The sequence below is a fragment of the Bradysia coprophila genome (genome assembly GCF_014529535.1).
Source record: "Bradysia coprophila strain Holo2 chromosome X unlocalized genomic scaffold, BU_Bcop_v1 contig_20, whole genome shotgun sequence".
Classification (NCBI taxonomy): domain Eukaryota; kingdom Metazoa; phylum Arthropoda; class Insecta; order Diptera; family Sciaridae; genus Bradysia; species Bradysia coprophila.
Window position 1 is genome coordinate 462,583 of NW_023503307.1, and position 26,120 is coordinate 488,702.

Here is a 26,120-nt window from a genome sequence, read left to right on the forward strand (position 1 = left end):
AAGTTCATGAAGTTCGGTCCACCGGGTCGGACGCTAGGTCTCTTGGAGTGAACGCCTTTGATGCTACTCGGCCGTACAGTGAACGTAGAACATTTTTGGTTATATCTCAAGCAAATTTTATCCGATTTTCGTGAATTTTTTTTTTGTTTGAAAGGTAGTGACGAGTGCAAAACGATGGTAATAATTTTAGAGTTCCACCAAAATGGCCGCCGCCGCCATATTGGATTTTAGTGTTTTTACCTATATCTCAAGCAAATTTTATCCGATTTTCGTGAATTTTTTTTTGTTTGAGAGGTAGTGACGAGTAGAGGTGTGCGCCGATCTTAAAATAGTCGGCGGCGGTGCGCCGACTGGTAAGGGATCGGCGGCGGCGCGCCGGAAGAAATTTATAGTCGGCGGCGGTGCGCCGATCGGCGCGCCGATAAATTTACAAAAAATCTAAACTTTCGAAAATAATGCAAAAACATTTGAAAAAGCGTGCGCAATCATTTTTCCGAACACTGAAATCTTACTATCTTGCAATCTGAAGTATCAACCACTTATACAAGGGGAATCAACTGAGGCGTATCTCACCTTTTATATTGTGTACAATGTACAATCACCTATTATTTTGAAAACATCTAATTTAATGAATCCAAGAATGATTAATGAGTTTGCGTAAATGACATGTAAGCTATAAGTCAAATTATAATTTGGAAATTTTAAGTCACATCTTCATACCAGATGTTCTGCAGGCTTCTTATTTCCAACTTATAATTTATGTCATTTACGCAAACTCACTACTATTATCTTTCGATTTATGCAATAACCGTTCCCGTTGCCTTTAGTCCATCTTCGATGAAGGAGTGAGATCGTAGTAGAAGGTTTTCGCAAATAAGAGATTTAGATAAACTTAAATTTATAAGTAATAAGTGCATAGACTACGCCAAAATGATTTTTTTTTCCCAAATTTTTTTAAATAAAGCAGCTAAAAATTGAAAATAAAGATACCCGTGTCTCGTCTTTTTGACGAAAAAACTTGAAACCGGAAAGATTTTCCACTTTATAAATTCCTAAAACATGTGATTTGCGCCATTTTCCACCCAAATTCCACATAAGGTCTCAAGTTTGCCACTTTTGACTGATAGTTTTGACTGATTCACTGAATTTTGTTCTCCTTCTTCTTCCTCTTATATGCACAGAAAATAGAGTAACGTACCCAAGAGTTCACGTTAAGTGAGGATACAGAAAAGACAAATGCTGTTTCGACCTCGGGTATCGATGGCGGTCTCGGGCCAGCGTGATCTGACCATCCTCAGTAGTATCCATCGATACCCTTCCCAAGACAGCAGCCAACTTTTTCTTTGGACTAGTATTTATATGGCGACCATATAAAAGACGAGCTATAGGTAGACCACCAGAGAGATGGACAAACGGAATTAAGAATATTGCAGGTACAAACTGGCAGCAAATGGCAATGGATCGTACGAAATGGAAAGAAGTTGGAGAGGCCTACATCCAGCAGTGGATAGAAACAGGCTGAAAAAGAAGAAGAAGAAGTATTTAAAAATATGCATAAAACACTTGCCATCTACTGATAGAAATAGGATACGTTATAGAAAGCTACTTCGAAGATAACCCTATCGTAGCATCAGAAACAAAATCACCGTCGTACAGTGCAAGTAAGAAGAAAAACCCAAAGTTTCAACAAAAAATTTTTAACAAAAAACTCCTTTCTACGCATATAGAAACATAGCAGCATATAGAAACCTGACTTATAAATTAAGAGCGATAAACATTTGCTAAAACCTTGTACATGTACTCAGGCACACACTTTTGTATAGATTTTTCAATTTAAGTTTATATTTATTGTCGCCCATTAAAATTTCTGAAATCACTAAACGTATAAAATTTCGGCGCGACGAAAATACAATCGGCGGCGGCGGCGGCGTGAGCTATTATTTTTCGGCGGCGGCGCGCCGAAAATTTAGCAAAAAATCGGCGGCGCGCCGGCGTAAAATCGGCGGTGCACACCTCTAGTGACGAGTGTATGTCGATGGTATTAGTTTTAGAGTCCCACCAAAATGGCCGCCGCCGCCATCTTGGATTTTGCTGTTTTTACCTATATCTCAAGCAAATTTTATCCGATTTTCGTGAATTTTTTTTGTTTGAAAGGTAGTGACGAGTGTATGTCGATGGTATTAATTTTAGTGTCCCAACAAAATGGCCGCCGACGCCATATTAGATTTTTTCTTTTTCGCCCATATGGTCGAGTATAAGCGGATTAACATAGAGGGATGAAAGGAACGGCGAGATACATATGATAACAAAAGGGGTTAGCTGCTTTCGTTTCGACATTAGGTACACTTCGTACGGGGTTTATAGAATTGCGCTATGCGCAATTTACACGACAGCTATGCTTTACAGTTTTTCGTCACCGCAATATAGACGATTTAGGTTTACATAAGTGCTTGGGTTACGGATGCACTAGGGTTTGTGGTATACAAGAAAGTTACGGGTAAAGCAGGATGACGTACGTAGCAGATATACGGGACGGTACGGGGCTAAGTCTAGCTTTATGCGACGACTTTCCTTTGGCCTCGTTTGAAGTTATTTTGTCCGGAATTATTTTGTCCATGGGGTTATTTAGTCGAGGGTTATTTTGTCAGGGTTTTTTGATCCGGGGTTATTTTGTCCATGGGGTTATTTAGTCGGGGGTTATTTTGTCCGGGGGAATTTAGTCCGACAACGCTCAATCTCGCATTTTACAGAGAATTTGCTGCAGCTGTTTTTCAGCTGGTACACTCATACTAACAAAACCGCTCATACGTCTCTATACGGTTTTACCACTAACACGCGTTTGCAGTTTGCATATGACAAGTAGGTATAAGAACTTTTATGCAATTCAGTGATGATATATGTAACGCTGCCTGTGTGCAATGTCGTATGAACGCATTTTATCGCACTACTGCGATAAAGGACTTGCAAGAGGTTTTATCTCTTCTACTGTAGTCGCACTAAGATTTGAGACACTTTTTACAAACTTGGAAAGATAAAACGATTCAGTTATAGAGTGGGAATACTACGTAATGTACTATTATTGGAAATTGAGCACATACTACACTCCAACTTGGCCTGCCTCGATATGGATACGTCTCGGTTACTTCTAACAGTTTCACAAATTTGTTACAACAATGAAAGATTTCCGTTACCAGACGCTGTAAGCGTAGCGTAGTACGAAGTACAGTTGATATTTTTGCTAGTAATATAATTTCAACTCAAAGAGACGTTTTCCACTAGTAAAACCCCATACCGATCGCTTTGGAATCGATTCTCTATCTGCCATAACTAAACCATAACAGCCGTTGAATTATATGAAAATCCCTCATACGTATCGTAATGTAATACTGAAGTGGTAACGTGTATGGAATGTATGGAATGGCTTTAATTGCAATTGCTGGAGCACGTAAATTACTTTCGTGTATAAACATTTACTCGAATCATATATTTAGCTAAACTGCACATGTTGATCTATGGTCGAGCTAATTATACTCAATATAAGCGATTTTAACGATCAACAGATGTCATTGGTTTTCAGGTTAGATTTGTACTTCTTAGTGACGATGTTCACGGTGGGCTTCAACGATGGCTAATTAAAAATGTAATGTAACTCAAATTTTATTGTAGATAAATGTTAGTCGATGTCCACTGATCATAAATCAGGGCAAGTGGTCGGAAAGTGGACGGCAACTTTTTGAAATATTTTTGAAAAACTATTTTTTAACGGGTACAGCGTCTCTCCTGCACAACAGTGTCAACATTAAGGTCCTACCATACAGTTTAAATTAAAGGCTATTCAATTACCTTTCGAACGATACCACACTTTCTATATTTGTGTTTAAAAGCGTGAAGTTTGAAGAATATTTTCATATGAGTAGGTACTTTAGTGCATTTATTCAATATTGAGAGCTGAGATGGATATAAGCCGAGACTCTTTGATGTTAATTTCGTATTCTAGGAACTATTCTTGACTAAAACTGACCAAATATCTCGAATATAATTTAGTTTGTTCGATTGATTCAATGTTTTTCAATAAATTGCTTACCGCCGCGAATACTTTTGAGCATCTAGGCAACCACATGGCGCTTAGAATGGTCTTATTTTGTATCAGTTGAATTGTCCTGGATCCCAGCTTCACGACGATACCAGATTTGCTATATGTAGTGTGTCACAGCTGTGCTGTACAACTCATTTTATAGGCGAAAGTCAGTCTACTCGAAAGTACAGAGATCGTAAGATTTTGGACTGAACTCAAAACTCTTTTCATTGCCAATGTTTAGTTTCATTTTGGTTTCTATTTACGATTATAAGCTAAAACGTTCAATAATTTTGCCATGTAGACTGATTAAAAAATCTTCGAAATCTTACGATCTCTGTACTTTCGAGTAGACTGACTTTCGCCTATAAAATGACTTGTACAGCACAGCTGTGGCACACTACATATAGCAAATCTGGTATCGTCGTGAAGCTGGGATCCAGGACAATTCAACTGATACAAAATAAGACCATTCTAAGCGCCATGTGGTTGCCTAGATGCTCAAAAGTATTCGCGGCGGTAAGCAATTTATTGAAAAACATTGAATCAATCGAACAAACTAAATTATATTCGAGATATTTGGTCAGTTTTAGTCAAGAATAGTTCCTAGAATACGAAATTAACATCAAAGAGTCTCGGCTTATATCCATCTTAGCTCTCAATATTGAATAAATGCGCTAAAGTACCTACTCATATGAAAATATTCTTCAAACTTCACGCTTTTAAACACAAATATAGAAAGTGTGGTATCGTTCGAAAGGTAATTGAATAGCCTTTAATTTAAACTGTATGGTAGGACCTTAATGTTGACACTGTTGTGCAGGAGAGACGCTGTACCCGTTAAAAAATAGTTTTTCAAAAATATTTCAAAAAGTTGCCGTCCACTTTCCGACCACTTGCCCTGATTTATGATCAGTGGACATCGACTAACATTTATCTACAATAAAATTTGAGTTACATTACATTTTTAATTAGCCATCGTTGAAGCCCACCGTGTGTTTTTTTCCGCTGCGCGCCGCACCCTTTGTTGCAAGTCGTTTTTCGAGACACGTTTTTCATAAACTTTTTTCGCTGATTCTGATTGGTATAACGATCATTTAATTGATCGATCAGCTACAACCCGGCATCGGCTGATTTTACATCTATAAAAAACTATTGAAATTCGCTCGTCTTATTGAGTTTTACAGTCTACAGCGTACGGATGACTTATTCGTTGTGATGTAGCTACAATATAATAGGATAGAGTGACTCTGATATTCTGAAGGAACATACCCTCGTGTATACGAAAACGATTGCTTTATTCTTACCCTTACAGGGTTTTGTAATCAGGTTGTAATAGATAGTCGAATTCATAATCGAGTGTGAGTCGAGCACCCTAATATAAGAAACTGTACCGGTATTGAGTCGAGCTTCCTAGTTTAATTATCAAAATACTAGGTCCACCTTTTGGCGGGTCAGGTCCCTTTACTGACACTTTTCTAAATGTATTTTTGACGTATTCATAAAAGTCACATTTAATAAATAATATATTTACTATATTACGCAAATGACAGCAAAATTTGATAAGCGTAAGGTGGAATTATTTTTGACCACTTTTTGAGCTCTCAATTTTAATATAAATTTTCAAGATTTTCAATCAACCTCAAATCATAAATAAAATATGGCTCGTGTAGATTACGACCCTCGCTTCGCTCTGGCCGTACACTTCCCACTCGTATGAGCTGTCTTTTATTCTGTTTGATTGCCTTTTTGTTACATCAGAGTAGATGCGAAATTTGTTTTGTGAATATGGAACGAGGACTTTTTCACAAAATAAAAAAGTGCGATACATGTTCTTCTCTTACACTTTTGCGTAAAAAAAGAAGTCCCCGGCACCTAATGTACCTTCACATGGTGACATGGTAATAAATGAAGTTTATTAGTTTTTGGTTCATCGTTAAAAATAACTCAGTTTACCAATATTTTCGGTAAATTGGTACCAATTTCGACTCTATAATGGTAAAGGGATTAAAAATATTTGTAAAAGGAGAGATTTATTGGTAGACCGAGAAAAAAAATAAAATGCCACGACTCATGTGAATTACGGTCCTCGCTTCGCTCTGGCCGCAAACTTCACACTCCATGTATTCCATGTATTTAAAAAAATCTCCAGAAATTAGTTGAGATAATTCATCTTATATTGCCTGCAAAAATTTAACTTTTTTATTAAAATTTCTTACTCAAATTTGATAGTCAACTATCAAGATGTTAGTAGTTCACTAGCAAGAGATGTTTACATGTTAAAAGATGGGCATCGAATTATGAAATTATTCTTCCTACTAGTTTCGTGCACGTCGAAAACAAACTTATATGATTTATTTCATCAAAGTAATCTTTTTTAATTGAGACTATGATCAACAGTATAAAATTCCGTTTTTCTCGGATAGCTTCCAGATCCTTAGTCCTACATAGCCCATCTTCGAACTTAGCCTTGGGAATTTAATTCCACACATTTAAAAAAAAAGAATCATCCAAATTTTTTAAGAATTACTCGTGCCCTCAACGATTTTTTGTTACCCACATTTAACGTTTTCATAGCATTTCATACATTTTCAATCACAGTGAACCTTTTAGTTACCCACATTTTTCGGTATTTTCTGGTGTAATATCCTGACTTTCAGTCAAGGGAATAATGAGTACAGGAAATCGGTAATGCCTTTCGCCTTCCGCCCTAACAAATCGGGTCTGTCACTTTTTTTTTGATCTAAGTCAAAGAGAGTGAAGCAAAATCTTTTGCTTCAATAGTTTCAATACAGATTTTGTAACATAGAACTCTAGTATTCGGAGTTCAACTTACCGCTTCTTTTTTGTCGTTGCTGTTGCTGGATAGAGCCGGAAAGAATCTGCTTAGGCAAATGTTATAAGTATAGCTATTGATATCCTCAAAGTTAGACTTGCTCACAATTCCAACAGCCATTATTTACGATAAAATTGGAGTTGATTTAGATGTCTTATTGTTGCTCATCATGTAGGTCAGTTTTCGATTAGAATTTTGTTTTGTAGAGAGAAGGAGTAAGAGTACGAAGCTGTTGAAAAACAATGAATTTTTCTTTGTAATGTTTTTTTTTATAATTTTCCTTAATCCATACAAATTAACTCTAATGAACATATTTCTTGTTACGAAATATTTAATGAAATAAATGAAAAATCGAGTGTCACATCATTAATCAGTTATTACATAAATGAATAACATTTAAAGAATCTAATGATTAAGACAACCTTATAATAGAAAAAAAGCAAAAGTTCTTTGCTGATACAACTAAACAATGTAAATCGGACAACAGAAAAGAAACGAAAATCAAATCGAATAACTTATCGACCAAATCAATATTTCGAATTTCCTTCTGAGGGTCTTTTTAGAAAGTCCAGTACTACTAAATTGAGTGATGAAAACCTACAATCTAACACATTCTCTTCATTTTCTTTTTTTAGTTTTTTTTTGTGTTACTAACAATATGTGGGTGTGTGTTGTGTGTACAAATCGGGATCTCTGGCCCTCATATTATGCGTCCCTGTGTGTTAATAGAAATCGGTCTCATCGAGATCAGGGAATATGTTCCTTCATTCAAAGCTCTGTGGATGGCACAGTGTTTCGTGGTCTAACACTTGCTGTTCAGTATTGAAATATAATTGACATTGGCCACAACGAAGGTTCGTCGGTGTTTTGTGCGATTCCATGCACGTAATCATTCCCATATGGGATTCGCTACTCGATCCACACAGACGACACTTGAAGCCGTCCAGTTGGGTAGTATTTTGTTGGTTACGATCGGAATCGGCTGACTGTGATGTTTCCGGTCCATTTATGATGTGAGTTGTGACGTGACGCCGTAGCTCTTTGGCTGTGCGGAAAAATACTTGACACAGATCGCACGAATAGGCCGCAGCTTCGGCAGGTGCTTCTGGTACTTGTTCTTCCTCCACTTCTTCTTCTTCGTCAATTTCGTCCTCCTGCTCTTGTTCCTCTTCATCGTCTTCACTCACTTCTTCAGGCTTAATATTTTGAGAATGTGTGGCTAAAGGATGTTGTTGTTTGAGTAGCTGTTGATGTTGTACCTGTTGCATTCGTTGATGAAGCGATGACGATTCTTGTGATTGCTGGGAATGAGATTGCGATGACATGGAACTGCGTGAATTTTCGCCACCAATTTCACTTTGATCAGCTGAATGAACGCTTCCATCGCCCTCTTTGCCACTCAGATGAGTGACCATGTGTGCCAAGAGACGTTCTTTCCGTGTAAACACTTTACCGCAAATTTCACATCCCCATTCGAATGTTGTGGATGGTTTCATCGTCCTAGCATGACTGATCTTATGGTCAACCCATTCCGGTCGATTACTGAACGTTATTGAACATGACTGGCATTCTAATTCTTTTTCGACAAACACTGTTTCGCTAACGGTTCCATTTTCACGCATCATTTTAGCCTCGTTACGTTTATGCACCTCAACTATGTGACGGCGTAAATTGTTTCCACTGGCAAATGTTGAACTACAGTACGGACATGTTGGTGGATTAGCTGCTTTGGTTCGTTTAAATTTACTTTGAGGTACATCGGGCTGCCAAATGTTACTTGGATCTGTCACTTGTCGACCATCAGGACTGCGGAAATGCCAACCACGATGCACTTTTAACGCATTGATTAGCGGGAACGTTTTTGGGCACATGTCGCAAGCAAATTGACCATCGACCATTTGACCCTGGTACGAGGGATAACTGTAGTCGGATCCGTTTTCTTCGTCCACATCGAGCATTGAATGCAGCGGATTGTTGTCCGATTCGTGCAATCGCAAATGCTTGCTCAGAACTCGCTTATCGTGGAAAGTTTGTCCGCAGATATGGCAATTCAAATCTTCATCTCCATAATTCGTTGATGGCTGAACCTTTTCCAGTTTTACGGCCGGATCATTCTCCAGGTCTTGATGCATTTCTTGCAGACCCGAATAAACATCGTCGTTGGAGTGGGTCTTTAAGTGGTAATATAGTTCGGTTTTATCGAAGAATACTTTCGAGCATAGCTCACATGTGGATGGGTTGGGTATGCGTGGATGTTTCTTGTGTCGGTGTACCCAGAGGGATTTTCGTGTTCCATAGACGTTGCCACAGTCTTTGCAGGTATTGTCCGTATTGTCGTGCTCTTCGTGGCTGTTCATATGTATGGTGAGCTTCTTACTTGCATTAAACGTTTCGTCACAGTATCGACATTGCCACCACGCTTCCGGTACAGGCAATGTCGGTTCTTGAATATCTTCGGCGTCCAGGTTTTCATTTGTGTTGTTACCAGCACTGGGAGCAGCTGCTGGTGGCGTAGCAGCTCCATGCACAACACTTCGATGCGATGTAAGTTGTTCATGGTTTCGGTACACAGTGTGACAAATGTCGCATTCGAACATCAACTTTGGCGCAATTTTCGGCAAAATCTTTGGTAAAATGGAACCAGCTGTCGATTCTTTATTTGGCGTCGATCGTAGCGACGGATCATTCTGCATTTGTTGCACGGTTACCTTATGAGTGCGGAACATGTGTACTTTCAGACCTTTGTCGTTGCTAAATTCGGCTGGACAAATTTTACATTTGATGAACACACAGTCGCGAACTTGATGCACCACCAACATGTGTCGTTTGTAGCCGATTTTGGTGTGAATTCTCTTCTGGCAGATACGGCATCTCATGCGATTGCTTACATGGCCGGTACGTTTTATGGGGTTCACTTTCATCGGATTATTATAGAACGAAGCTGGTACCGCAGCTCCATGGGTACGCATGTGATTTGAAAGTTCAATCTTTCCGAGAAACCTTTCGGGGCACAATGGGCATGAAATTAGACCTACGGTCTCTTCTTCCACGACTTCTTCTTTCAATTTCAACCGTTTCGACGCATTTTCGGTGGTGTCATCATTGTCAGCAGTGGCTCCTTCATCATCTTCGTCTTCGTCGAACGTTCCATTCTCAAAATCGCCACCAGTCTCGCCATTGACGTGTACATCGGCAGAAATTTCTAATGCTCCTTCGTCGTCGTCGTCGTCATCATCATCGTTCATATTAAATTCTCCGTCGATATCCATTCCTTCCTCCACGTAGCTGCCATTCGCTTCCGGCATATCTTCCTTTTTCATTTGATGCATGACCGCCAAGTGCGTTTCAAGACCTCTTTCCGTGTGGAAAGAGTGATAGCAGACTGTGCAGGTGAACATTTTCTGTTTGGTGTGCATGTCAAGATGCGCTTCAAGCTCCTCTTTACTTTCCGTTTCCATGTCGCAATGCGTACAATAGAACGTCGAATGATTGACGGCTTGATGTTCGATCCACACTTCTTTGTTGTCAAATGTCATCAAGCACATACGGCAGGTGAACGTTTCTCTTTTAATCTTCGGCATCGTGACACCGTGAATTTTATACATATGCTCGCGAAGCTCAGTTTGACGGGGATAGCCAATATCGCAGGGTTCGCACCGATATGTGTCTGGCAATTGATACGGATGCTTCGATTCCATGTGCCTCAGCACGTTGTAATAGTTATTGTACTGCTTGCCACACACCTTGCAATTTTGTGGATACTTCAGACTAGCATATTGTACGGACGGTGATGTGGGATCTTGATCGTTGGAACTGTTTAAACTCAATGATGCTTCTGGACTGGTCATCGAATCGGGCGGTATTGGCGGCACTGAACCGTCTGGATTTGGTTTCAGGTGTTCTGCATATACGTGCTCTATGTACGTGGCTAAGTTATCGAATTTCTCGTCACAAGTACCACAAATTAGAAACACTATACACTCCATGTTGTTGTAATGTCGCCGCCGAACGCTCGGATCGTCGAACACATTTTTACAGAAGCCGCACTCGGGTCCCATCGTTTCTTTCTTTTGTACATCACCGTGCGCTTCGTAAACGTGACCACGGAAATCCATCTTCAATCGGAACGTTTTCGAACATAGCTTGCAGCCGTACACTTTATTTGCTATAATTTCTTTGGTGCCAACACGTGCCTGTATTGGCGGCAATGGTTCTTTGGAAACGGTATCATCGGCAAGGTACACCTTGTACAAATTCAGGCAATTCTTTTTCTTCAAATGAGCCACAAATAAGGCTTTCGACTGGAATTGCTTAAGACATTTAAAGCATAGATTTCTGGACAGGGTGTCGTAACGCTTCCGCATATGCACCATAAACATTTTGTAGGTTTGAAATTCGCGATCGCAGCATGTACACCTCATATTCTGATATTGTTCCAAGAAGTCAATGTGCCTCTTGATAAAATACAATTTCGATTCCGTCAACAGTTCACGGTACAATTCCGGTTTGGTGTAGTCGTACACAATTGGTGGGATGATTTTCTTCTTTTTCTGCATTGGTCGCATTATTGGTCGTATTATAGGTCGCATCACCGGATGATGCATCGGCATCGTGACCGATTGCGGTGTGGAAGTGTGCCCCATCAGTGATTCCGATTTGATGCCATGTATGTTCCGTTCGTGACGACGTGCGTTCGCACGGTTGGAGAATTTCATGTTGCATACTGTACATGATGGCTGCGAGCCGGGAGTTCGACGGAACGTTGGTGAGAACATGTTGACTGAATTGTCGGTCTCCGATTGGTATTCGTTGCCCAGTTCGGTACTCTGGAAAAGAACAGAAATTGGAAACGAACGTTACGATGGGTTACAATTTAAATTTAAACTGAAGCAAGTAACTCGATTCTCGGTGTGTTATCGTAAACCATAAGGGTCCACGTCCACGCTTTTTTTTCTGTAAAATTATTGTGGACGAAATTTTTTGGAGATTAAAAATTGTAATTCAGAAATTCAGTTTGACAACGCCGAATATAATGTCGATGTCATGCCTATGGCTTATTTAATTATTTTACATTACCCGATAGGAGAATATCTCATCTTCCATAACCAACAATTTTATCAACTGTTATTCCCCTTCGATTCCTATTTCGAGCATTCGAATCAAAAAAAATTTAAAAAAATCCACAGGCTCGTTAGGATGAAAGAGAATTCCAATTGTCGTTATTGATTGTTTCGAATGAAATGAACATCCGGAAGCGGCACACAATTTATTTGTACTGTTCAAGGAATGGAACCATTTACAAATTTGGATGAACAAACGCTCACAGAATTGATGAAGTGTGACCGGTTTCGATTACAACTTGTTTGACGGACATGATAATAACATGGTCGTCGGTATGTACTGCTCGCCGTAGAACTGTTACTCACCAGAAAGCTATACGGATTCACATGATTGATATGGGTTAGGCCCAATGATGTTAGAATCGGTGGTCCACCGCCTTCTTCTTCAGTAGCTGGTTCTTCTTCATCATTCTCTCTAGCCAAAAATTGCGATGGATCCATTTCTTCGTCGTCTTCCACTTCCGCCTCATTAGGTATATCGTCGGCAGGCTCTGATTTTATAAAACTCTGCAAGAAACACGCACAAATTGATGTCACGATACACCATACGTATAAACTCAATTCCGAACACCTACCACATCCACTGATGCGTTACTTTGGGCATTTTTGTAAGCACTGCTGCCACTCGGCTGACTGAGTGCATCTTTTAATATTCTTTGCTGTTCCAGCTGTTGCCGATACTGTTCCATTTGTCGTTGTGCATTTGCGGCCACCACAGATGGTGTCTGCGGTTGGGTTTGTTGTTGGGAGGCATTTTTAAGTCTAGCTCGTTCTTTCGCTAAAAATAAATCCAACATGCCGCGTTGCTTCTTTTGGGCTGCATAGCAGCGATTTTTGAAACTTTGCCATGAATTTAAGTAGCTGATACAGGCGTGACATACGCGCGCCGATAAACGGTCACCTTGATGGATCTGTAAACGGAACGAAAGAAATGTTAAAATTTGATAATATGGGAAATGCGAAACGGTTCTGCCATCGACAGTATGGGGGAATTTTTCACATCTCTTGCTATTCCACATTTTTTTCTTCTTCTTTTTCTCGAAAGAAATTTCATTTCCCGTTTCCAACCACACACCATTTATATACACTGATAAATATACATATAAATACCTATACAGCATGGGAGAGCGAGTTACGTACATAAAGTCTTCGGTCTTTTATATTACATGAAACTCACATAATCGCAGATAAAAAGAACAGCCAACTTTCTTGGCTATGTCATCGCTTCGGCATTTCATTCTTTCTCACAGACGCTAAGCATTATACTTCAGTGTTTCGTCCCGCTTGGGTCGAAAGATTATTGATTTTCCAAGGAACACGTTGTTCTCGTACACATCGTGAAACATGAGAATGGAGTGAAGATATGTGGGGAGTGCGAAATATGGAATTCATTTTTGAGACGGTTTGGGGTTTTTATTTTCGTTCTCTGATTGATGTTCAAATTGTGTTCAGTTAATTATGTTCGAATACACAACTGCATCCCCCCCGACGAAAATCTATTCCGTGCAATATGCATATTACATGTTACAGTTGGTCGAGCTTATCATTGCCTAAATTAAATATTAAGCGTGATGGCGTCAGAAACAGTATTGATGATCTAAGCGGAACGCTGTGTATACAAGTACACGGGGGTGATATATGGTTAAGGTGTTATTCACCTTTCAAAATTATGTTAATTGTGATATATGATTCGTATAAGATGGAGATGATGCTGGATCGTGCTGAACACAGTATTGTCTCTATTATATGTTTGTATATATCATATAGCAGTTAATGATGCAATATTTGAACGCTGGTGCATCATCATTAACATAACCGGGAGAGAATCAATGACACCCCAGTCATTAATACTCATTATCTAAAAACCGAACGCATAAAATGATGGCAATGATGTAAATGATGATGATGATTATTTGGTTATGTATATTTGTGTATGGTTTCTGAGGAGAACAATTATCGATTTTATTTCCACCGCATATACTATAGTCCCAGGTCTGTCTCTATTGCGGTTGTTAGATGGTGGTGTCTTATTTGATTCTCGGCGCGAAAAGGGTTCGGTTCGAATTTAATTTAGCTAAGAAGGTATGCTTTGTATGGGCGAAGGAGACAGAACTCGGATGGTAACAGCGTTTTGATTTTCGTTATATGTGGGATATTATGGCAGCAGATGACGATGGGTTATAAAGCTGTGTGATTTTACGTGGAGTGTGAGGTATGAGAGATGTATGTGGTCGATTAGTTGTGGTTTTGTATTTGAGTATGGATTGTAAATTACGAATGGGTTATATGTATACCCCATTCACGGTATATCAATCTCAAGCGATGGACTGTGTGTTTCAAAATTTTCATGGTTGAGAATTTAATGGAACAAAAATGTCGTTACTTTTCCACAGTCGCATCGCATAAAGAAGAGTCGCAATTTCAATTTTTGTGTGTGTGTGTTTCGGCTTAACACGAAAATAGGTATACGCAATGAAGCGACCTATTTCGCCTAGAAGAAGAGGAAATAACATTTTACGAGACTTAAAGACAATAGAAACATTTTGCCTGTAAATGAGGCGAGACAACGAACCGGACTAATTTTCGATGAAATAGTTGATTGAATTGTGAAATATTTACCATTTTCCGACCGTTTTTTAAGACATTTTGTGAATCGACTCTATATTGATTCTACGAATTTCAAATAAAAATCAACAAAGTTTCTGACTCAGTCATCGCTTTTGTTTCATCGGAAATTTACCCCAATAACCCAATTACGATCAATTAGGACTAATTCATGAAGTATATGACTGGCGTTGCTGTACGCTTCTTCCCACTGTATATCTATACGTATATCTCCAACAAATTTTGTTATCGTTTGCACGAACTAATCCAGTAACGGAAAATGTCTTCTGTGCATTCCACAGACGCTAACTTTTTCTTTGTAGAAGAGTGAAAAAAAACGGCAACCAATACATACTCAGACCACAGACCAGCACATCAATGCCAACTGAAGAGATAAACAACCATCTATTCCCATATCAATCTATCAATATGCACACGAATGTTCCGTAATATAATTGGCTTCGCCACATCGTAATATACCTTGTGAACAATATAGAGGTATATATTATGTACCCAAAGAACCCGAAAGTATACAACGCAGACCATTTCATTCCAACTGTCTTGTTGACCGAAATCGATAAACAACAAAAAAAAACGAAGGAAAAAAATTCAAACTAAAAAGACGAAATAGCCAACCGTATTCATTCCCATCAATTCATATTGAACATATGTCGCTGTGAAAATTGTCTTTCAGTTGTTGCTCGATTAAGGAATTTAATGGAATACCAAATACAACAATGAAAGGGTCTCTCGTTTCACCGCATATATACTTCCAGGCTATTTTACCTAACTCGTTACGATTCAATTTAAACCGACAAATATTCAGTTCCACGGAAACCGACCGCTGTGAAGCCGAGAAGAAACTTCTTTAAAAAAAAAAAAAAAACAGAAGACAATCCGGAGAATGCATTGAAATTGCTATAACATCATCCCAACCCACAGAACTAATTTCACATCGAAATTTCGTTTATTCCATCGATGTTTTAATGCAAAGTTCAAAAGAGTATCAAAGAAACAGTCAATGCTATGCGAGAAGCACCACATTTTTCGATTATACACATCCGCACCACTACTATCACACGCATCCAAAAACATCGACCGAAAAATCCGCTTCAAGTACCTAAACACAGAACTACCAGTCATCCACACGATAGCCGAACGGCAATTCTGCTGCTCTCGCCCATGTTATTCATTACTCATACTCATCCACACCAAAAAAATACCGAAAAAATATAATCAAATAACACAAGAACCAGCACACAGCGAGCTCGGCATAACGTCAATACAGAAAATCCAAGTGGCAAATGCACAGCCACATCTATGAAATATCATCGAACAACCTTGTGTGGTTGTCTGTTGTCTCACCATCTTGATTCTTACGAAACGTATAACCGAAATCCAAAATGGTGGACTCTGCCATTCAGCAGTTCCTATGACTAACTACTTTTTCTTTAAATGTGTACACCAACTCTGGGTTTGATCTAGTTCTCATGTTCAATATATTAATCGGAACCGACGTAAATTCTCTAACATTTTGCGAGTATAATGTCGATTCCGGGCAGAGGTTCGGAATTTTTTTATTTCGGTTTGTGAATCTGGTTCGGAAAAATGATCAAAACTTACTTTGATATTGACACAAGCCTGAATTTTTGATGAAAGGGGCTCTTTGTCGGCTGCAGCGGTCGCAAAAATTGGTACACATTCAGAGTCTGGTGCTAAACACAGTCGACATCCACCTCGTCGAATGAGATTTTCAGTCATTTTTTCCTTCTATTTAATAGACTTTCGATTACTTCACTTTTGCACCAAAACAATTCATTAATAAAAATATGGAAAATCACTTATTTTATCAGAAAATTTTCTAAACAAAATTAATTTAATTTTTTTTATTTGATATTAATTTTCATTTAGATTGAAACGTCCATCCAACTACTTGTCCAACTGCTCGTCACAAACTGAGCTCAGTAAAATGTCACCGAGTTTTACACACCGCAATGAATTGTCGATCAACACAGCCATCTACAATTGAATGCCGTGTCACTTTCACGTCAGATGGAATATGTTTTCTGTGATGATGGAATTTTTCAATTTAAATTATTCGATTGTTGTTTTCGAGATGCGGTAAATTGAAATTTATTTCTTGTTTAATTGATTTATGAAAATTGTCTTTAAAGCTTGAAGTTGTGTAAAGCTCTTAATGGTGTAGACACGCCCAACAAGTATTTGAATGTTTCATTTTGGGAATTTTTCAGTGTATAGCTGTTCTGTCAAAATTGAAGTTTATTACAATCCGATTTGTGCGCCACTAGCGACTACATACTGAAGCATCATGAGAACTATAGGTTTGTTCCAAGGCTGTATAAATTGTCAAGTTTAATACACAGAACCATAACCTCAATAATATTTCTGTGTAAATCGCGTGGGCGACGTTGCTCGATTTGTATGAAATATCACGTTGTTCGGGTGGTTCGGGTTGTCAAAGTTCGTGTTTACAGTTACTTGAAACAAACCTATATCGTAAGTGCGCTTCAGAATTTGAATTTTGGGTGAATCAGCTACGGGCTCGGGCTTTTTTCGAATGTTCATAGTTTCGCTGAGGGTAAAGAAACGCCCTATCGCTAATGTGAGTGATTTAGCAATGTGTTTGTTTACACCTTGTCACTTTTCATTTTCAATTTCCAACGGGATTACTGGCGTCAATAGGTGACATAATTATGTTGATAGGAAATCAAATCGTTTGTTTCATTTTTTCACATCTGATGTACAGGTAAAATTGTCCAAATTTAGAAATTTCGCTTGTTGTAAAATTTTCCGACTACTCGTACCTTGTGCAGTTAAACATAGCGACACTCACGAAGGCAAGAGGCTTCAAAATTTAAATAGCTCAGTTGATTTTTTTTTATATTAAAAAAAAATCCTTTCAGAACCTAGTATGGGGTATGAAGAACGAAGTGGAGAGAAGGACCTTTTACTAACATTTTCGAAAGATTTATTACTAACACATTGCCCCTGATACCCTGTTTCAGATCAAATTTTCGTTATATTAAGATCAGATTGTCATACTCTCATAAATAACCATGACTTCATTTCCACCACCAAAATATTCCACTTAACTCTTTCCTAGGCGTCTAAAACTAACTATTTTCACTGTCTTCGGTATTATATCTTGTACGATACAAAAATAAACATCTGTTCGCCATTAGTGATCTTTACAATAAAAAGTGGATAATAGAGAAAAACCAAAACTCTTTACCATAACAAAAATGTAATCGAAATTCACTTAATGTGGCTTTGTTATAAGGTGGCTTAATTTACAAACCCTCTATACACCAGACACACCATCAGTGTTTTCAATGTGTTTCACACAGACACATTGAAAAGAAATTAGGTTTGCATTTTACGGCATTTTATACCTAATCTTGGAGCACGGTTTATTAGTGCTTAGAAAGGTGTATTATCTACCTGAACCGGTGTGTTACCTAGAAAACGTATCTTTCATTATCTAGTGTTAGTTTAGTAGAGTATCCTGACGCTATAGAATTTGATCAAAAGATAATGTAACACATTGGGCTATAGTTATAATAACGAGGCGAATACTCCGTTCTATAAAGTAACGGCGCGGGTATTTAGTAAATAAATGTTTTTTTTTATATACATTTCGAACTCACATCGGTTCGGCTATATGTAAAAATGAGAAGAAGACAATACGAAAATCGCAATCTTTCTGTTTGAACAGTTTCCTTCATTTCGACTAAGTACGCTACGTATCTGGAAAAATTCCCGTATGAAAGAAATTTCCGGTGTCTGAGCGTATCTGCAATTTAGTTATAATGAAGAGGGGCAAATCATATAGACAGACTATCAGCTTGATGTTTTCGTTGAACACTAATAATTGAAATAGACTTCGGAGCCGCTAAATATTTGCCAATATTCAACCATTTATTATCTGTTGTGTATTGTATCACTGTTCTTGACCCGCATTACCCAATAAGAGTGCGGTACATATCAATGGGACAAATGGTGGAAATTATGTTTCTTTTGTGAACTCAAGAATATATTCCGAAACCTTTGTCCTCATGAAATTTAGACTACTGTCAACGCACTTCAAGCAGTGTGTCGAACAAACATTAGCACTGTAAAAAAATCTGGAAATTTTTTTCATACAAATTAGTACTCTATTTGGCAGCTGTCATTTACCGCACTTTTGCTTGAAGTGCGTTGGTACTGTTCAATTTTAATTTCGCTCACGTTGCTGGAGTAAAAAATCATTTCGTATCGAACAGGTAGGTTAATCTTTCACATACAGCAGGTATGTCAACATTTTTACTAACTGATCTACTATTTCATTTGATTGAAATATTTTCAAGAGATTGATTTCAAATCTTTTACTTCATTTTTTTTTGAAAACATGGTTTTTGTTAAAGAACGCACTAGTCTGAGCTTATCGTTTATACCTGAATTCGTTATAGACAACAGGTGATAGTCATCTTTGCTCTTGTTGGAATTTCCTCCCTCGGTGAACAAATAACTACCTCACTTTTATATTTTTTTCATTTTCTCTGATTTTTAAAATCGTCGCGATTATGGCGATATTCACAATTTCACTGAAAATTTCATTTCATTTCCTCTGCGCTATCCATCCGACGATATTTTTTTTTGCTTCGATCAAGTCCACATTTTATGCAGTAAAATTTCGATCAAATGCTGTATATACCATCGCGTCATATATACACTTCCTTAATACAGAAGAAAATAAGAATTTAAAAAAAATTCCACGCTGCGTAAAATGTACACATAAACAACAAAACTACCAGCAGATGTATCGTTAATTCATCTACCATGACAACCAACACCAGTTCTCACAAATACACGTTTCCCGATTTATTTGAAAATGAATGAATATAAAGAATAAGGGATGCCATACCTGATGAAGCCCAGCAGAGGGTTTGTTAGCTATGTTTGCCTCACATACTGTTCGTTAATATCGAACTACAGCAAGCCAATTCCTAAGATTTCCATTCTTACATTGATATATATAACGAACACAAACGGATATGCGAGCTATAAAACGACATGGTAACAAGTTAGATAACGGACCCTCATACAAAGTTAGTGTCGTGTTGCCCATTTTAGAGAATCGCCAAGTTTACGTCGATTGTATGTATATAAAATACGGAGTTTCATACTTGAGCAGTTGAGTATCACACATTGAATGAAAATCATTCCTTTTATTAAAATACACCAGTAATGTAAAGTCGATTCATCAAACCCGAAGGCTTACTTTCAAATTCGAACGAAATTTTCGTACAGAATTTTTGAATCGAAAATTTCGTCTTGAAGATGTACCTAAAACAAACATTTAGAAAGACGATACTACGATAACCGAGAGCGTTATACATGAAAAATGAAGAAGAAACCCATTATCGATTGCTTCGTACTGGTGTATAGAGTAAGAGTGTAGGTATACCAAACCAACCTTTAACTGTTCGGATTAGGTGCGGGAACAGAACAGAGAAACGAATGTGACGGTTCAGAATTTTTTTTTTTTTTCGTTTTCTTGTATAATGAGGGAGAGGATGTATGTACATAAAGCAGAAGTGGACTGAATATGAAAAATGTCTTTGTGTGGCATTTTTGTACTCAATCGAAGCAGATGGGTCTCTGTTTGAGTGGTTTGTTGGGTTCAGCCACCAAAAATATCGTGCATCGTGGATTATAAATGTTAGCCAACAGTTTGTTCGCTTGAGTTGTGTTGAAACTTTGGTATGGAAACAAGTTTTTGATTTATTAGTATGTTGTGGCTGGTTGGATGCGACATCAGGCTGCATAATAGCGAAAATGTATCAAACTGATCAGCTTCGCATTGGAACCATAATACTCATGTTCCTTCTCCAGTTATTATGCTGAAAATAATCATCAAGAATTTCTAATATTCCAATTTGCATAAACAATTGGTTGGGTTCCATAAACAAAATATTTGACAAAGCGAATGTTCAATTTGTCGTCCAAGGATAGCGTACCGTTCCTCATACCCGCAAAACGAACCGAATCAATAATGCCATACCATTTAAACGAAGGTACAGTCATGTCTTTACGTCTTTTTTATTAAAAACAATCCAAGAATATGAGAACCAGCAGTCAGTTGTGTTTATGGTCGGTTGAGTGTGGAGGTAGATTTTAAGCATTTTCTGAGAAATGAAGCGTAATTATACCGTACACATATGCACGATGGCAGAGCGTGGAACGTTTGCCTTTACTATTCATAAACTGCGTGAAGAAGGGTTGTTAGGCTGGTAATATGGGGAATTTCCATTTTATTTTCTAAACCATTTTCCGAATCGAGGATGACATGTTTTTAGTACAGCTTGTCGGATTCGTTGGACTTTGTATTGCATGTAGAGGACGTGTATCATCGTTTCTGTATTTTTTTTTTTTTTTGACATTCGTTACGACTGATGTCCGGTTTATTTACAAATTTTACAAAAATTTAAAGAAAAATTATTTCTCCCTAACGAGGACGTCGAAGTTTTGTATTCAATTTCGGTTCGGATAGGACCACTGGTGCTGCTTTCCGTCTTGGCCTGCCCGATGAAACGCTGCTCGAAGTGGACGACTGAGATGTCGTTGATAATGTTCTGCTCGATGTTCTCGATTTGGATGATTTGGCTGGAATGGTTGTATCGTCCGATGTATCACTGCTAGCATTGCTGTTTCGATATGGTGTACTGGACACTAAGCTTTGTTCTTCCATGTTGCCGTAGGTCAGACTTATTGACTGATCGGACACGGTGGTGGCTTTCTTCTTGTTCGCTGGCAATTTCTTTGACGGTTTTGACGGAGTGGACTTATCAAACGTGTCACTGTCAACACTAATTACCGATGAAGTATTTTTGCTGATCGAGTGTGTGCTAATGGTATCGTTGGCCGTTTCATTTTCCTTATCGGAATCATCGTCGTTCGTTATGGTTGAATCATCGTGAGCAACGAGTATTGAGGTTTGATTGAGGGAATAGGAATTTTCGGAATTATTTTCCGCATCACTTTCCTCCTCCGATGATTCATTTCCACTAATGACCCCATTATCCACTACGCTGAAAACAGTAAATTCACTTTCCTCACGAGCTACGCCGTTTCCTTGAACACTAGTTTCGTTCTCCTCATTAGTTTCGTCATGGGCTTTATTACCTCCGTCGCTTTCTTCATCACTTCTGTCGCTTTCTTCATCACTTCCGTCGCTTTCCTCATCACTTCCGCTGTTTTCTTCATCACTTGCGCTGTTTTCTTCATCATTTTCGCAGCTTTCTTCATCGCTTTCACCACTGTCTTCATCACTGACACCACCTTCTTCAACGTTCTTCCCATTGTCTTCAACGTTCTTCAACGCTCTTGCTACTTTCTTCATCACTGGCACCACTTTCTTCATCACTGCCACCGCGTTCATCGTCACTAGCGTCACTTTCTTCATCATCTCCAACTTTTACTCCATCAGTTTTACAACTTTGCTCATCTGCCAGTTGGCTTTCTTCTAAAATTTCGTTGCCTGTTTGTACAGGACTTAAAACGCCATCCAGACTGTCCTTGCTCTCTTCGTCACTTTCAACTTTACTGTTGTCGATGATGGTATCGCTTCCACTTGCACCACTTGAGTCCGGTAGCTCGGCAGAAACGTCAGCAAAAATTTCATTTTCATCTTCCTCCTCGATGGTATCCATAGAATCTGCTACGCTGTCATCATTCCGCCTCTGCGATCGACTTTTGTTCGAATCAAACGATTTACTAACTCGGCGTGAATTATCAACGTTCTGCGGAACTGACGACTTTGGGCTACCTACAATTTGGTCTACCAAAGCATTGCAAGTTTCATGAAGGTTATTAGCACCCGATATGCTGTTGAATGTGTCTGCGTTAGTTTTAAGAATGCACGTTAACGAAGTGACGTGAGTTATGTACAATTTCGTGATCTCATCGTATTTAGTCTGATATTTGCAGCAATCCATTCGTAGTTGCATTAATTCGGCCTCAGAAGCTCGCAATGCATTTTTCAGCGTAGAAATTTCGATCCGTTGTGTACTCAATGTCCTGCTGATTTGTTTATTGATCAGCATGTACTGCTTCAATTTGCTGTCGACATCTTCCACAACGATGCTACTCGAACGGTTATTTTCGCCCATAATAAATGGCAAAATACTTGTTCGCTGATTGCCGTTACACGAAAAATGATTTTTCCGTTTCAACAGTTAAAGCTCAAATATAATTAACACAAAAAGTCGGTCCCGGATTATAAACAAAAAGAGCACGCGTGGACGAACTTATGTCTTTCGAAAACACAATGTTGACAAATCAAATTTTGCGTTCTTAGGTAGGGTAAATATAAGGATTGCTGTAATGATGGTGTCACTCTTTGTAAGTCCATTTTTAGACCATAATTTGTGTAAATGTTGGTTTCAGTTGAAAACATAAAAAAGAACCAGTACGGAGGGTGTACAAAATATAGTTATTTGATCTTTGATACATTCAGTAATTACGTTGCAAGATCTTTTTACTCAATATAAGCCTACGGAAAGTGAGTCATAACTCCATCCACATGAGAATTAAAACTCATTTGTGGGGGTGAGTGAGTATAATAACTTATGTAATTCCACGAAAGGGCCTAATCACTGAGACCCCGCTAAATGAAATTCGTCTATGAAAAAAATGAAAAATGAAAAATGAAAAAAATTCCAGAGGTGCAATGGGGTAAACAAAAATTACTCGGAATATGATTGTGCATTGAATAAATATTCCTTTTCGGAACTTTTGATTTTGTCAAGCTAAGTGTGGCGTTTGTAGCTGGAGCCGAGGGCTAAATTCAATGTTCCAAACAATTACGTAAGCCATTTTACAGCTCTAAATATTATACAGATTCCCTTAAAAATCGTTCTAAGCTGTGATTTTCTCAGGCCCGTAGCCAGACCACAATTTCAGGGGTAAGTTTTTCTGAAAAAGCTTGCAAGTCCGAAGAACCGAGTTTAAACCTATCTTTTATTAAGCTCAATGCACACCAGACGTCGATAACGTGTTTCGATCAAAACCCTATGATAAGCATCAAGGGACAAAGAGAAATTTGATCAAAATACTTTTTCGACTGATTTCCATTTAGTACGAGCGAAGCGAGCGTTTTTTTTTTCAACAAAATATAGAGGTATGGAAAATGAGTACTCTAGTAGAAGAGAGAAAAGTGAAATCTTACATCTTTTCTGAATAAGAAAACTTTTAAATTTCGAGTTTCACCTTAAAGGATCTCGAGTATTTTCTATATTCTAAAATTAACGAATAAGCTCCGAAAAATGATTCGAAAATACTGAGCTTGTTATTTCAAAATCAAGATACAAAAGTATCTATAGAGAACGTAAACATGAAATCTGGGCGATTCACTTCATCACAAGATAGTAGCAATAGTAGTCAAGGAGATATGAGAGTTCTCCCTATTAGATTTTACGCCGATAATGTGACCCACAGTATTTCGTGTTCACGTTAAACGTCACATCGAAAATAAAACCATTGCTCTCAGAGATCTTTTCCCTCGTTCAGTGCTTAATTTACTACTAATTTGGTGAAACTTAATAGTGTGAGGAAGAGGAATTCAATAAAATAAAATATCTGAAATACAGTTAAGAGTGATATCGCCGAAACATTGAACAAAATCAGACATTTTGGGACAATGGGTCACAGATATTATTGACTTATAGCTCATTCGATTCGGTGAACTTTTGCGAGTAAAACGTAGTACTACGTTTGGTGTCATATATTTTGAGCTCTAAAATCGTTTTCTCGCGATTAGTCGAGTAAAACAACTTTGGGAAAAAACTCTCGCTCAGGGACTAGGGAAAATCACCTATTTTTAGCCCCGTACGAAGTACAAGGGGCTAATAGGATTACGATGCCGTGTGTAATTGATGGAATTCGAAGCAGACGGTAAGGGCAAAGTGTTTGCCTATGTTCATAGATAACGAATCCGCAATAAAAATTTTGTCTGTCCGTCCGTCCGTCCGTCCGTCCGTCCGTCTGTCCGTCCGTCCGTCCGTCCGTCTGTCCGTCCGTCCGTCCGTCTGTCCGTCCGTCTGTCCGTCCGTCCGTCCGTCCGTCCGTCTGTCCGTCCGTCCGTCCGTCCGTCCGTCTGTCACGTCGATATCTTGAGTAAATCAAATCCGATTTCAAAAAAAAAATTTCCCTGAAATATAGTCGAAATAGTGAGGCTAAGTTCGAAGATGGGCAATTTTGGGTCGACCCCTCCCGAGCTGGGGCCCCATAACTGATTTAACGTTTTCCGAAGATATCTGCGGCCATTCAAAGGCTAAACATGTAAGTGATACGTCAAATAAAAGGTATTTACAATACCGATCGACAAAAAAAAAGTTTATGGAAATCAGATGATCGACTCGTTAGTTAGACCCTTGGAGTGAACTAGGTACAGGGTGGCAAGCCGTTTTTGCTTGTAGGTTGGCCAAATTTGAACGGATTTCGATGGATTTTGCTTTATTAGATAGGTATTGACCGTACCAATCAGGGGAAAAAAAGTTCTTGGAATTCGGTTTACAGAAGCGTGAGCTAGGTCTCTTGGAGTGAGCTTATATGTGGCTACTCGGCCGTACAGTGAACGTGGTGTTTTTTGTTAATATATCGAGTAAACTTTGACCGAATTTCATGAATTTTTTGTTGTTTGAAAGGTATTATTGAATGTAAAGCAGCTGTACTAATTTCCACCTCCTAACAAAATGGCCGTCTGCCGCCATTTTGGATTTTTGTAAAAACAATAGAAATCGGTGAAAATGATACTTACAAAGTTACTGATCAGTGGGAAGTGATTGGTTATGTGTGTGGGGTGTTTCAAGCATCCCAAATATGGATATCTATTTATAAATATATACAGCTATATTGAGCTATATAACGGTGTAGATAGTTCTTTTGAGCTATATACTAGCATATTTATTAGTAAAATGTTTATTTATAGGTAAATATAGGTTAATATAAATTGTTGCGCTATGCGCAATTTTTAAGACGTGCACATTTCATAAGAATTTTAGGTTAGTAGGTTTAGGGTAAGAGTAGGGCGACCGACGAACTAGGGTCGCGTACGCAATAGATGTACGGGTTCGTACGGGGCTCAGTCGCAGCTAACGCTCCGACTGTTCTGATGGCTCGTTTCACCTAAAATGATTGATATCACCAACAGGTCAACATGGACCTGGTGGTGTGTATACTCAAACTGTGCGTCTCTTCAAGGCCTACAAGACTAGCTAAAAAAGTTTTTTCCCAAAATTGTTTTACTCGACTAATCGCGACAAAACGATTTTGGAGCTCTTTTGGCAGGCTCTTTTTTTAAGTAGCCGTTCTATCGTGGTAGAACACGCACGGGGGCCTCTGTTTGGGCCCATTGTGCCCATTTTGGCAGGCTCTTACTTCATGACCTCGAGCGTCGACAACAAAATATATGATACCAAACGTA

General features: G+C 38.5%; 2 protein-coding genes across 5 annotated transcripts; both read right to left on the reverse strand.

The window, feature by feature from the left end:
• Positions 1-7,228: 7,228 nt before the first annotated feature.
• LOC119068718 (zinc finger protein hangover) lies at positions 7,229-16,599 on the reverse strand. Its single transcript, XM_037172407.1, has 4 exons — positions 16,259-16,599; positions 12,607-12,942; positions 12,338-12,538; positions 7,229-11,737 (listed from the first exon to the last, which is right to left on the reverse strand). Exons 1-4 carry the CDS (start codon positions 16,394-16,396, stop codon positions 7,676-7,678), a joined length of 4,737 nt encoding a protein of 1,578 aa, XP_037028302.1. The 5' UTR covers positions 16,397-16,599; the 3' UTR covers positions 7,229-7,675.
• Positions 16,600-21,084: 4,485 nt separating this feature from the next.
• LOC119068719 (clumping factor A-like) lies at positions 21,085-22,964 on the reverse strand. 4 transcript variants are annotated; one of them, XM_037172411.1, is made up of 3 exons: positions 22,050-22,964; positions 21,863-21,976; positions 21,085-21,820 (listed from the first exon to the last, which is right to left on the reverse strand). In XM_037172411.1, the coding sequence occupies exons 1-3, from the start codon at positions 22,804-22,806 to the stop codon at positions 21,144-21,146; spliced, it is 1,548 nt and encodes a 515-aa protein (XP_037028306.1). In that variant the 5' UTR covers positions 22,807-22,964; the 3' UTR covers positions 21,085-21,143. The 4 variants fall into 4 exon arrangements, with proteins under 4 accessions (XP_037028306.1, XP_037028305.1, XP_037028304.1 ...); XM_037172410.1 differs by having other exon boundaries at positions 22,029-22,964; XM_037172409.1 differs by having other exon boundaries at positions 21,085-21,976.
• Between the last annotated feature and the right edge of the window lie 3,156 nt (positions 22,965-26,120).